General features: G+C 39.0%; 1 protein-coding gene across 1 annotated transcript; it reads right to left on the reverse strand.

The window, feature by feature from the left end:
• Positions 1-1,347: 1,347 nt before the first annotated feature.
• On the reverse strand, positions 1,348-12,786 carry LOC143028924 (uncharacterized). Its single transcript, XM_076191276.1, has 3 exons — positions 12,688-12,786; positions 2,152-2,190; positions 1,348-1,965 (listed from the first exon to the last, which is right to left on the reverse strand). The coding sequence occupies exons 1-3, from the start codon at positions 12,784-12,786 to the stop codon at positions 1,348-1,350; spliced, it is 756 nt and encodes a 251-aa protein (XP_076047391.1).
• Between the last annotated feature and the right edge of the window lie 1,122 nt (positions 12,787-13,908).

Here is a 13,908-nt window from a genome sequence, read left to right on the forward strand (position 1 = left end):
ACACGCACACGCACATGCGCACATGCATGCCTGCTAAACTATTAATCGAGCAGCTGACGTGCTGCAAGAGAATGCTAACGGAACTGTACTTAGATCTAAGAAAGAGATCTGACAAGATACCTCGAAATCAAGATCTGTTGAAGTGTATGGATGATTTCTATAAAGATCAATACATGAGAATAGTAGTGAAGGATGAAATGTCAGGGCGGTGGGCGGTGACCAGCTGAGATCAACAAGAGGTGATTCTGGCACCGGTTTTCGTAAATGAAATGATAAAAGGTAAGGCAGGCGATGCAAAGATGAAGGTGGTGATAAAACCGCTACCTCACGTAGAGAGTGGAAAGGATCTTGGGCCAATTTTCCGCAACAGCTGTAAAACTTTATCATTATATTTCTGTCTCAGAGGAAGTAAATAGGATACTGGGGTTGTTAACGCAAAAATTCATGCGACACAAGTCCAGTTGTTATCAATGGTACGACCACATTTGGAATATGATGTTTCCATTATAGACCACATATATTATTGGAACGAGTACAATGGCAAACCACAGGACTCAAAATACGAAATGTATGAAAAAGCATACGACAACCACTTAAAACATTTTAACTTGTTCTCTTTAACACACTATATTGATACAAAACGGCCCGATAGTGTTGTTATTGTCATTGTTATTTTTTCTTGTGTCAATAGTAAGTGCTGCGGAATTAGGCATCTGGCACCATTGCTTGTCAGGGATGTCGTGCTCGCTGAACCCATATTGAATATTTATATGAAGAACCTACTGGAACTGCCAGAAAATATGTTAGGTTTTATTATTCAGGCCAAACTAAATAATTGTACTCCAACCGTATAGAAAAATAGAAGACACTTGTTCGATACAAAATAGAGAAAGATTAACCCTTTTGAGACAAATGGTATGTCTTGATAGATACGTTGCGTTGACATTCTTCACCAGAGCAATTATGCTCATGAAACTTCACTTGCATCTAAGTGCTTGTATGGCTATCACTTATCATGTCTATGGCAAAGCATAAAAGGCGACACAACACCAGTTGTTGAGTTGTTTTGCTGATGAATTGTCTTGTAGCACCAAACAATAAGCGTGACCAGAGAACACCTAAAGGTATGTACCGTGGCACGATATGGGTTCTCTTACCTGGTTCTCTTACCTGGTGGGCTTCTCATCCACATCCAGCTTATGATGTAGGCAAGGAAGCCGCACTCTGCTGATACGCCAGCCCATAATTCTACACATGACCTTTATATATTAATTGCAACTGGCTGGATAGTGTATCATAAGCAGCAACATTGCATGGAGCTGTGTCAAGGTGTCGATTGGTACTGCCTTATGCAATATAATCAAATAATATATCACCGAGATAAGCTGCAAGACCTCGTTTAAACACATCAATATCACTGCAGTTAACAAGTTCTGCTGGCAATTCATTCCACAGATTCACACATCTATTACTAAAATACCGTCTCCGTACTTTTACTTGTGTTCTGGTGTGACCAATTTTGAAGTTATGGCCCCTTGTGCTACTCAACAAGGGTCGAGGGAACAAGTCATCACGAGAAATCGCTAGTTTCCCATGGAAAATATGCCAACATTTAATTATATCATGCCTAAGTAATCTCCCTTTAATTGAATATAAGTTAAGAGTCCTAAGTCGCTGCGAGTAATCCAAATCCTCCAATCCATGTATCTTCCTTGTCCATCTCCTTTGTACAGACTCCAACTGTCTAACATCTCCTACATAACCCAAGTTCCAAACTGAGGATGCATATTCAAGCAAAGGACGCACATGTGTGGTGAAAAGGGGAAGCATAAAAGAGTCTTGCCGATTAACTGTTGATCGGAGAATACTGGTTGATACTCCACTTGCTTTATGTACAATATTAGAAATATGTTGGTGAAATTTAAGTTTGTTATCAATACACACACCCAAGTCCGTAACTGATTCCTGAAATGGAATAGATACGTTATTGACATGATAATGAACATCTACCAAACCTGTCAGCTTTTACAATTACCAGCAATAAATGGGTTAATAATATTCATTATCTGTACATCACTAATATCACATAATGGATAACGCTTTGGGTCGGTGTTGTGATAAGGAACGCGCAATGTTTATATAGGTATTTACCTGGATTCTCTGCAGCTCCCTTTGGGTATGTGCACTGACCTGAGGCAAACAACACAATAACGAAAAATCTGGAAGCTCGTCTCCAAGTACACACTGACTTGTGCTTGTGCGTGTGTATATGTGTGTTTGGGTCGTATAAGGAGGCCACTACGATCAAGTGAATAATTTGTGATTCCTCGCGTTGGTCTCTACACGCGATGAGCCGACACGACGACTCGTAGAATGCTGTTGCTATTTTTGTTTAGTTGATCAGCTCTTGTTTACTCCTCATGGTATGTGGGGGTGACGTTGCTGCATTGGCATTACAGGTCGTTTAAGAAAATCAGGGATTTTTTTTTTAGGACCTTTTGAAAGCCTCGGCTTGGCTACCTCAGGAAAGAAGACGTTGAAATAGAGTTTTGAATGCTGAAGAAAGAATTATCCATTTTCTTCAACTAGGCCGGGCTTTTGAATTAATCTCATTTTATTGTAAGATAGATTGGTAAACTCGTTCTGATACATATCTGAGGTGAGTTTCTTTTCTGGAATGTTTTGCATAAAGAAGAAAATGATAGCCATTTTGCTATTTACATTTCAGTGTAAGATAATGAAGAGTATAGCAGTTTAGATAGAAATATTCGTTCTAATGTACATGTAATTACCGAAAACCTGTCTGTCTATCAGTATACTAAAGCCCCAGTCACACCAAGCTTACGACCTGTTCCCGAACACCTTCGACCAAAAATCAATCTATCGGTCGGCGACACAAAACCTATGCAAGGAATTGAAATGGAAAAAGTTAATGTGGTTGATAAGATGGAAATCTATGTACTGGGGAATATTCAATGTGTGTTGTAATATATCTGTCTATCGAACTATCTATTATTACCGACTACCAGCGAATTTCAAAGACTACTTGCAACTGGCCGGCGACCACTTGGTCGCCAGTGGTCGGAAACAGGTGGTAAGCTTGGTGTGACTGGTGTGTAAACGGCCTCTTTGCCCTTACAAGAGGTCGGCAAGCCAAGGCTTCATCCGCCTCACACTTATCCCGCCGTCATTTGTCTTCCCCTCTATCTCAGCCTATGTGGATGAAGGGTCATCCCAACATTCTTTATAGAACATTAATAAACGTTTATTTATCACAAAAGGAACACTTACTTTTCAAATAGGATAAATTGTTTTCTCATAGCTAAAGTTTCTTTTGTGGAACATATTCCGTGAGGTTCCAGGAGCTCCAGAAGTATATTGTCTTATATCACAGCTTATTATCTTAGAGAAGATGATAAACCATTGAGAGTTAGTGTTCATAGTGAATTTTCTAATCAATTATATCCTTTCTGTAGACAATCTAAGAGAAAGCATGATCTCTTTTGTGTTCCGAGAAGCTTCACATGAACTCTCTGGTTAGGAATGTGTTTGTTATGAACAATTGTCATTACCAACGAATTTTGGTAGACCAAATCCCTCATTGTAACATACAAGGATCTCATTACTTGTTTTTCCCTAACAAGACAAAGGTTTCAATCAATTGTCCCGGGTTGAGTCCTAAATTGGATTTGGTTGAAGGTCTTGTCTCTATTCAAGATAACTGCGAATTGCATGCAGACACTATTTCCACCATTTCTAATACCCTTAATACAATGCATTTAACTGATGACACCTACATTTCAACCTTCAACTTCACATTGCCTGAAAACTCTCCTCCCTTGAAAATTAAGAGAAGACCATTGTCAAGATCTCCCTCAAATGATTTACATATACTACCAATCCTTATCATACCTTTGCTTTCAGTGTTAGTGGCAGCACTGATTGCCTTTGTTGTATTCCGGAGATTGGCTCTGTCAAGGCAAATCAACCATGTAACCGCTTAATTCATTATATGTACGATTTTTAGGTATTATGTTTATGTTTAGTGGAATACACTACATAAATTTTCCAAGATTTTGTTATTAAATTCTGTCCCATTATCTGAAACTAAGATATTAGGTGTAGTAAAATTACAGATTATCTGATCATAGATTACGGAAGCAATAGTTTCAGCTTTCTTATTGATAATGGGTTGCAATATACAAAATCTTGAAAAATAATCAATAGCAACAAATAGGTATTTAAAGCCGTTCTCGGACATTGGTAATTCTAATGTGTCCATGTGAACTCTTTCCCAAGGTTTCTGTGGAATGGGATAGGTGAGTATAGGAGCAGGTTTTGGTGTATTTCCCTTCACCTTTACACATTTTACACACTTTTCTATATAATCATATATAGTTTTCTTCATACCTGGCCAAAAGTATTTAAGTTGTGCTTGTCTATAAGTTTTATCCTTTCCAGGATGTGAACTACAATCACTATCATGAAGTAACTTCAATATCTCATTTACCAGAGTTTGTGGTATCACCAACTGATTTACTTGACCTCTAGAAATGTCTTTCCCATTTACAAATGTTTTCCTATACAAAATTCTATTAATCAAATTAAATTCCTCTATCTTATAGCCCTTTGGTAGCTTTGGAGGATCTCCTCTTGGGTTCATCAAATACTTGATTATTGAATCACATGTCTCATCATCTCTCTGTTCTCTTATTAGCATTTCTTCATCTAAAGTTACTAATTCTTCTATACTACAAACAAAATTAATGAACCCAGTCCCAGTCATTGGTTGACTAATGTTTCTAGAAAGTGGATCTGCTACATTCCTTCTACCCGGAATATATTCAAATTGAACCTCATAGCACTGAAGTATCGCAAACCATCTAGCAAGTCTGCCTCTAAGATTCTTATGCTTAAATAAGTTCTGAATAGCTGTGTGATCAGTCCAAACTCTGATGGGATACCCTAGTATCATATCCCTAAAACTTTCTAAAGAATAAATTACTGCTAAAGTTTCTCTTTCTGTTATAGAATAGTTTCTCTCCGCACTATTACAAAGTCTGGATGTGTAAGCTATGGGTTTCAAAGTTCCATTTCTCTCTTGCATGAGTATGCCTCCTAATCCTATGTCAGACGCATCAGTACAAAGAATGAATTCTTTTTCATAGTCGGGAAAAATTAAAATAGGTGAACTCGTGAGTTTATCTTTCAACTTGTCAAAAGCTTGCTGTTGAGCAGGTCCCCATATGAACTTTGAGTCCTTTCTTAACAATGAACTTAGGGGATTAGCAATGTCAGCATAACTTTGAATGAATTTTCTATAATATCCTGTTAATCCCAAAAAGCTCCTAACCTTGTCTACATTGGTCGGAACTGGAAAATTCTTGACAGCGTCAACCTTTGAATTTACTGTACTAAGTCCGTGTCTGTCTATCTTATGTCCTAAGTAAATGGCACTGTCTTGCAAGAACTTACATTTTTCAAGTTTTACTTTTAACCCTGCTTCTCTTAGTCTTGAGAATATCAAATCTAATTTCTTAAAGTGCTCCACTGCAGTCTGAGAAACTATTAAAATGTCATCTAGAAATACACTGGCAGTGTTTCCTAACAATCCATCTAGAATAGTATTCATTAATCTCATGTAAGTTAATGGACTATTACATAACCCAAATGGCATTCTCTTGATCTCATAATGTCCTGTTGTAGTAGAAAATGCTGTGAACTCTCTTGAATCTTCATGCAATTCTATTTGCCAAAAAGCTGATTTGATATCTATAGTACTAAAATATCTATTCTCAGTTCCCAAACTTCTCAAAATTTCACCGATAATGGGTAATGGTAACCTATCACGAATGGTGTGCTTATTCAATTCCCTGTAATCAATAACTGGTCGCATAGTTCCATCAGACTTTGGTACTAAGATCAACGGAAAATTCCACTCACCTTTACTATGTTCAATAATATCCTGTGATAACATTTCAGTGATGAGTTTATCTACTACAGCTAATTTAGAGTGAGGAACTCTGTAGGCTGGTATGTAGATAGGTTGTGTCCCTGGTTTTAACTTAATGTGATGTTTTAAAACAGTTGTTTTGCCTAAGGCGTCCCCCGGCAAAGCAATTGCTTTTTTATGTTTCATAAGCAAAGCAAATAAAGCTTCATCCAACTCAGGGCATTTAGTTGATTGTAATCATTCTTTATATCTATTTCTTAAGTCTATTCCTTCTTGAACTGAACAAATTGATGAAGTTGGTAATTCCATCTTCTCACTAGTCTCATTTAAAATCTTAATAGGTTTAGTACACACCTGAATACATCCTATTTGTGTACCTTTCTTTAAAACTATCTCTTTATTCATAATATTAATTACTAATACTTCTACTCTGTTCTTGTTTGTCTTATAAATCCCTGAGTCCCACTTCAATCCTTTAATTTTAACTGATTCTGGGACTGTAATTATTTCAGAGTCTACATTGATTCCTTTCAAACACACTTCAACCTTATCAATTGACATGGGATGTAACAATGTCGACCTTGTTACTCCGCAATCTGCAATTATCAAGGATTCTTTGGTTGATAATTTAGTAATCTCTGGGATTTCCTGAACTTCTGAGTTGGGTTCACAAATTGTTTTACCTTCTGTAGGGTTGGACCGCTCGGTCACGCTATCTAAGGTAGAAATGTTATCTAAGGATTCATTGATTCCTGTCACTGGTCTTAAGTCTGGTTGATTTAAGAATGGGATTAACTGTGACTTCACTAAAATTCCTAAGTCAGCAGGACAAATTACCATGTTTTCTTTTCTCATAGTTGCAAATCCTATCAATAAATCTCCTGGAAAAACAGACTCTTCTACCACTATCACTGGTTTGTACAAATGTTCATTTGTATATAAGGCAACTTCTAGTTCCACCTTACCTAATGTTTTTAACTGATTTCCAGTTACACCTTGCAATGTGTAACGGATTGGTTCCAACATTTTCACTCCAGGGTTCAACTGGTTTAAAACTTTACTAGTAATTACATTAACTACAGACCCTGTATCAATAAAAATTTGAATAGGCTTATTGAACACTTTACCCGCAATGAGAGGTCCTACAGAAGTTTTACCAACAGTAATTATCAGTTTGTCAGTTTCTTTCATCTCCCTTGCATTCCCATATTTAACACAATACCGCCTATCGGTATATATATGGGGAGGTCTGAAATTGTTTATTGTGTGTCTGGGGGTTTTCCTCTTAGCCCTGGGGGTACCCGAAAATTCCGGCACTCATGAGTCCTATGACCTATTCTATTATGATAAATACAGAATGGAGGGTTCCTACATTGATACTCATTGTGACCTTCGTATTTGCAATTTCTGCAAATAATCCCATAAAAACATTCTTGTGCCTTGTGTCCCCATGCATTACAATTAAAACATAGGATTCTGGTATCCCTATCACTAGATGGACTTCTAGCATGCCGCCTATGTCCTACTTCTGTTTTCTTAAACTCTCTAGAGTTCCTATATTGGCTTTGTTGATTTATAGGCATTACATATGGGTTTATAGTTCTGGTCTCACTGTATCCTTGAAGAAGATAATCTACTTCTCCTAAACTTATATTTGATTTTAGATCCTTGTACAGTCTTTCTGCTGTTAAGTCATCAGAATTCTTTGCCAATAAGCTAAATGTAATCAATTTGATTACCTGTGAGATTTTCATCTCACTAGATCTTTCTATCCAGTCTGAATCTTTCAAGATAGAATTCATGTCTTTTGACCACCTATCTAATCTAGCTAAGTACTCTGTGTCAGTTTCACTTGTCCTAACTTCCTTAATCATTTTTACCAATGACCTAATAGGATCCTGATCACATTTGGACATGAAATGTTTGAGGAAGGCCTTTTTGTAATTATCATATTGATTAATTTCTTCCATTTGCTGGAAGTTAATGACAAACCTCGCCCTTCCATGCTCTGGATCTATATTCTCCTTGAGAATCTCTATCTTACGGTTCTCATTAGTAATGTTTTTACTCACTATAAGAGTGTCTATTAAATTAAGAAATTTGTTTACACCATATGTGTTAGACTCTCCTGTGAATTTTGGAATATTTGTATTTGATGTGTGAACTTCATGTCTTAACACGTTAGAATTCTGAGGGGTACTCATACTAATACCTTGCTTTATCCTGGCTGCTTGCGATGTCACTTCGTAATGTCAACTTCTATCTTGACGTCCTTCTACGGCCTTGTCATTCGTCAGCGACGTTGTTCCTCAGCTCCATCACACACTCTGCCTTGAAGACCGCCTTGTAGATGATGATCACCTTGAAGAATCTTGAAGAATGCTTGTTCCAATCGTAGCAGTTACTTGAAGTTGTAGATTTCTCTCGTAGTCGTCCTTGGAACCGATGCACTCTTGATTTTGGTTGTCTTGTTCCCGTAGACTTCCTCGAACCAGTTCTTCGTTCACCAGTTTATCTAGCACCACTTCTCTTCGGAGGTGTTTAACACTCAGTTCATCCCACCGCTGCCACCACTGTCAGACCTCTCCCTCTATTCTGTTAGTAGTCACTTAATTTCCCCTCACGTCTTTTCTTATAAGTTTTCCAGTACTTTTTAAGCAGTAGGCCCCATGCCTAGTTTCCTTTAGTGTCGCTAGTTCCCAAGTTCATTAGGCCCCATGCCTAGTTCTTGTCATGTACTTCAAATCAGTCCTGGGGTAAAGAAATTGTACTTTTCTTCTTTCACTGTAATTTCACAGTCTTGTTACACTCAGGATCTCTCTCTCTCGTCTCCTCAGACCGTCTCTCGAGATCCCCGTATCCTACGCTAAGCTACCTTCGTCTGACGTCACTAATTTTTCTAATCCAATCTCCTCTGACTTCTCAAATAAATGTCACTCCTTATGGGCGTGACTTTGAATTCATGCACCAATAGTTTTTCCTCCTTCTCCACCTTTTCTCCAATCCGGAAAGCCATTGCAATGCCACTAGCAATATCGTTTACCTCAGCATTAGTCAAACGAAGCTAACCTGCGCTTACAGAGTTTTGATTACATTAGCTATTATTTTAAAAACATTCACCGTTCTGTCGGCTAGTGTTTATCAAACAGTGGGTGCCGAGTCTGACTTGTTGAGTCAGCATTCTAATGCCCTAGTGTTTCCCAAGCTCATTTCCATTCGTACAACTACCGGCCTCTTACACAGCTGCTCTAACACCCCTGTCCCATGAACTGAAAGGCCTAAAAAAATGCTGAAATCACCGCATTGTTATAGAAAGTTGCTCAAATTCACCTCTCTTTTTCCTAGTCAGTCAACACCCATGTTCTAAGTTAGGTTTGAAAAGGGTTGCAGATGAGAGTTTTTAATTTTCCTCTTCCTTTTCCTCCCTTTCTTTCTCCTTTTCATTTTCCTCTGTTCTTACACACCTGTTCCTCCTTTCACTCCTCTTCCTGATCCCCCTCCTTTTCTTTCTCTTCCCATTTTCCTCTGCGTTCTCATCTTCCACCTACTTCTCTTCCTCCCATTCCTCTCCTTCCTCCCCTTCTCATTCCTTCTCCCCCGCTTGATATTACCCACTAGATAAACTACACTCCATAAAAACAGCTTCGCCCCTCTCCTCCTCCTCCTCTTCCTCCTGCTCCTCCTGTTCTTCCTCCTCTTCATCTTGATCCTTCTTTTTCACTTGCCATTGTCCTTGAGAGCGTCCTGGCTTTGTCTCGGCTGAACCCTTTGCCCCTGCCGCCAGAAATAAATAGATAAATAAATAAACAAATGAATAAATAAATGAGTAAATAAATGAATAGATAAATAGATAAATAAATAAATAAATAGATAGATAAATCCACGTAGCCGTGACTCAGTCTGTCCTTATTTATTAAAGGATTCTGCCGAGTTTTTGATATACTACTCGGCCCTCCGTGTGTGCGTGCGTGCGTGCGTGCGTGAAGATCGGCCTAATTACTTAAATGTAATAAAAAAAAATCAGCGCTCGAAGTATCCTGTTTCTTACTCCAGTTATCATGCCTAACTTAAAATTCATGTGTGTATGCATGTGGTTTACCACGATCTTGGATCACGTGTTGCACTCGTGACCAACAGCTATTACCAACCTGGATGAGAGCTCAGAGCTTATAATTTTGGTCACACACATACACACGCGCGCGCGCACGCAGAACTCCTTGCCCACCAACGTTGTAGTGCCGACTCGCTGTTCAGCGGTGCTGAAATTCTCAGAACCTGGGCGAGACTCGAATTCTGATCGTTAAGTTAGCAGTTGAGCGCGATATCATTGCAACATCGAGCTGTGTGTGTGCTAATGAGATTGCTTTGCGGCAGCCAAGATAAAGACACAAATTGTTCTTAGATTATAACAACATGAAACAGAATGTCTTGGTAACCTCGTACACTTTTCATTCATTAAAAAGAAATGTAAGTCGTCAATTATGAAATAATAATAATAATAATAATAATGATAATAATAATAATAATAATGTTGGAGCCCGTCTCTGGATGGAGGTAAAGATAAAGGTTCGTTTCTAACACTTTAGTCTCCTCTTCTAATCTGATACAAAACTGCTGACAAGTCCAGAAAAAAATTCCGGAGGTTACCAGACTTCTCTAGCTAAAAGTTACAGAAAGCAAAAGGGGCGTTCCCCTCTAAGGGGCGGCCAATAAGAAACATAGGTCATGTATAAAATGGTGGCACTCTCGAGGGTTGCCAAAAAGGGGTTTCGATGTGAAGATCGTTGGGTCTCGGTCCCACGGCATGAGCTTTCCCAGCGGTGACCCCTGACCGTTCGTGTCGCGTCGACCATAAGTTTATTTAGGGTCTGTCCGGTTCCTTGGCCCTTCTCGGCCAATAAAGGGGTGCCTGGCGAGCGCTGTCCCTGAGTGCCTGGGTGAAGGGCCTTTTGAGAGTTGTCCCCTCATATCCGAGATGAAAGAAATCTCCTGGCGTCTATCACAGGGTATATCACAATAGTAATCATAATAATAATAATAATGATAATAATAATAATAATAATAATAATGATAATAATAATAATAATAATAATATGATAATAGCAAATAAATATATTTTCATTAATACCAAAATATATTGTAAGATGACAAGACATTTGCATGTCGTGCCGCTATTGCAGTTGTACGCGTATTGTTTATTCAAAGTATTTACGAGGCTTTCGTGGTGTCTATGGAAACCTATGTAAATTCAGACACGTACCCACAACGTAAAAGAGCTCTTGCAAGCCGCAACACATCGGTAATTCATAATAATTTGCAAATTTCATTCAAAGAAAAAAAAAATGCAAACGATTTCTTTCTTTCTAAGTCGTCCGACATCAATAGCCAGGCTCGCTGCAACTGTAATTTAATTGGCTGCCGTCTCCAGACAATGCCCAACGTCTACAAATCAACAGAAGCGTGTGGGTACGACATATCCCATGCCATCATCGTTATTTGTTGACAGGGGGTAGAATTTATTACACGCATAGTGGTGTTACCGGTTTTATTTTGCGATTTTTAAGCCAGTTGGAAATAAACACAACAACCAGGTGTCATCCATCGATTAGAGAAAATCGTTCGAGAATATCTGAAACAAAATTATTAGTATGTTGTCGAGTCAAAGGGGTTCTCATGTAACTTTTTTCCCTACTACTTGGTTGGCTAATAGCGATATAATTCAAATATATATAAAACTAATAACAGGGCACTTGTAAAATATTTAGTTGTTATATTCTAGCTTAAATATTCAATATGGAATTAATAAAGAATAGGGAGAAGTTTTAAATATACCGAAACAACGCTCACAAAAGAAAATGTTATAAAAAGGAAAATATTAATCATACTGGCAGTAGCAAATCGATGTTGTTTTTGTTTACTAAAAGATATATGTCCAGAACTACAAATAAAACAATATTCATAATTCTACAATCAGACCTATTGCACAATATGTGTGCTAAACTGGAATTAGAAAAAATAAACGGTGTTTGTATTCTTGAATACCAACCTCAAAAGTTTAGTTCATTGTTTGATAAAGAAAACATTAGCTGGGAAGAAAACGTAACGTTAACTTGGGAGAAGATAACAGATGTGAGTATGTAGTGTTTGGTTACTACATAGTGGTGAAGGTACTACTTCAGTCAGAGAATGGAATGATTTAAACTACAATTCTCTCGGGACTGTTTATTAAAAATATAATGTGAGGTATACACAAATAAACCCGCTGTCTTGGCGGTGGAACAATAAGGATATATACAACATTTTATAACACCACAAATAAATTGGCTTCCATAATAAAAAAAAAACTTATAGAATAACAGTACTAATATTTATAGATATTTACACACACACACACACACACACACACACACACACACACACACACACACACACACACACACACACACACACACACACACAGATATATATATATAATATGCGAGACATAATATTTTTAATAATGTTATATTTCTATAATCTAAGTTCTAGCGAGGTGACAACATTAATAAAGAAACGACTATGGTACGCGAATTCTAGAGAGAACGAAGCTTCAAGGCGTGACCTTGCGGAGGAGGAGGAGGTACGAGCAATATGCGCCGTTACTGCTTGTTGCTGGAGTTTAAAGGCTTATTGTATATGCATGGTGCTTTACACTTCTTGGCTGAAGTTCCAAACTTCTGATGGTAGAAACATACCTGAGAGTGGGAATTACGGTTCCTAGTGTGTGATTTGAGCCGGAAACGGTGTCGATAAAACGAGCGGGAACGTGAGTGGTTGTCGATCTGTTTCTGCATCTGCTGGACTTGCAGAAAAAGTTGTGAAACAAGATCGGTAATTTACTTGGTGTCTTGTGCAGTGACGGTCGAGACGGCAGACGATTGTGCTATTGGAAGAATTCCCATAAATTAATCGGCAATGTTGGCTATTTTGTCGACGGCAAGGGTGTCCTTGACGGTGAAAAGGCTGCGTTGGGTCGCAGGAGGCAACCGTTGGTAGAAGAGTTGCTTGAACACTTCCTTGTCAAAGGAGTCATATTTATCTGCCAGCAGGGTTTTCATCCGTCGAAAAAGATCGGAGGTCCTTTCATTGCCGAGTTCTTCTCTGGTGAGGAACTCTTGGAGACGATCCGCTATATTATTCTGAAGGCGCGCTAGGACACCTTTCTGATGTCTTATCACAGAAACCTGTGATAGGACATCAGGTGACAGGACAGCAGTAGTATGCGATAATTTAGTAAGACTAACAGTGATCGAAGAGGCCTTAAAATTGTATTCCAAGATGGAGAACCACATGGACTGGTCCTGGGAGCAAAATGCAGGTGAACGGGAGGTGACTGCGGTTGTGGCTTCATATGCCATCTTTGCGGGACGAAATTGTCAATGTCACAGACAGTAACGGGCACTACCACACTTGACACTCTATGGGGCACTAGCACAGTAATGTTTGGAGCACTAATACGAGCATAGTTTGGTCACTAGCTTGGGCGGTATCACTAACACAATAGATAATAATGAGCACTACAAGTAACACTCATGGGCACTATGAATAACACTGTCGGGCACTATAGGTAATAATCTTGGGCACTATAAGTAATACTCCTGGGAACTGTAAATAACACTGTCGGACACTATAAATGATCAGATAATTGGGTCCTAGAAAGACGGAAGACAAGGCAGCGTCTGGCAAAGGTTCGCCTCTCCAGGGAAGAGGGAGGCGGCAGCCGGGCAGAGTTTCGCCTTTCCTGGAGACGGTCGGGCGGGACGCGGTCGGGCAGAGGTTCGCCTCTCTAGGGAGCAGTGAGGCGGCGGCTGGTCAGTTGGGCGGGCTGTTGTCGGGCAGAGGTTCCCCTCTACTGGGAACAGTGAGGCGGCGGCTGGGCAGAGGCTCGCCTCGGGCGGTGGTAGGATATATGGTAT

Source organism: Oratosquilla oratoria, chromosome 10, assembly GCF_046742065.1.
Source record: "Oratosquilla oratoria isolate Oo_2021 chromosome 10, ASM4674206v1, whole genome shotgun sequence".
Classification (NCBI taxonomy): Eukaryota; Metazoa; Arthropoda; class Malacostraca; order Stomatopoda; family Squillidae; genus Oratosquilla; species Oratosquilla oratoria.

What these genes read in the sequence shown, in the direction of transcription:
- LOC143028924 (XM_076191276.1), bottom strand. Translation starts at nt 12,786, where the DNA reads ATGCAGAAACAGATCGACAACCACTCACGTTCCCGCTCGTTTTATCGA. An exon ending in ACCGTAATTCCCACTCTCAG is followed by an intron (nt 2,191 to 12,687) that starts GTATGTTTCTAC and finishes TGTTTGCCTCAG; the next exon opens with GTCAGTGCACATACCCAAAG. An exon ending in GGGAGCTGCAGAGAATCCAG is followed by an intron (nt 1,966 to 2,151) that starts GTAAATACCTAT and finishes ATTCCATTTCAG; the next exon opens with GAATCAGTTACGGACTTGGG.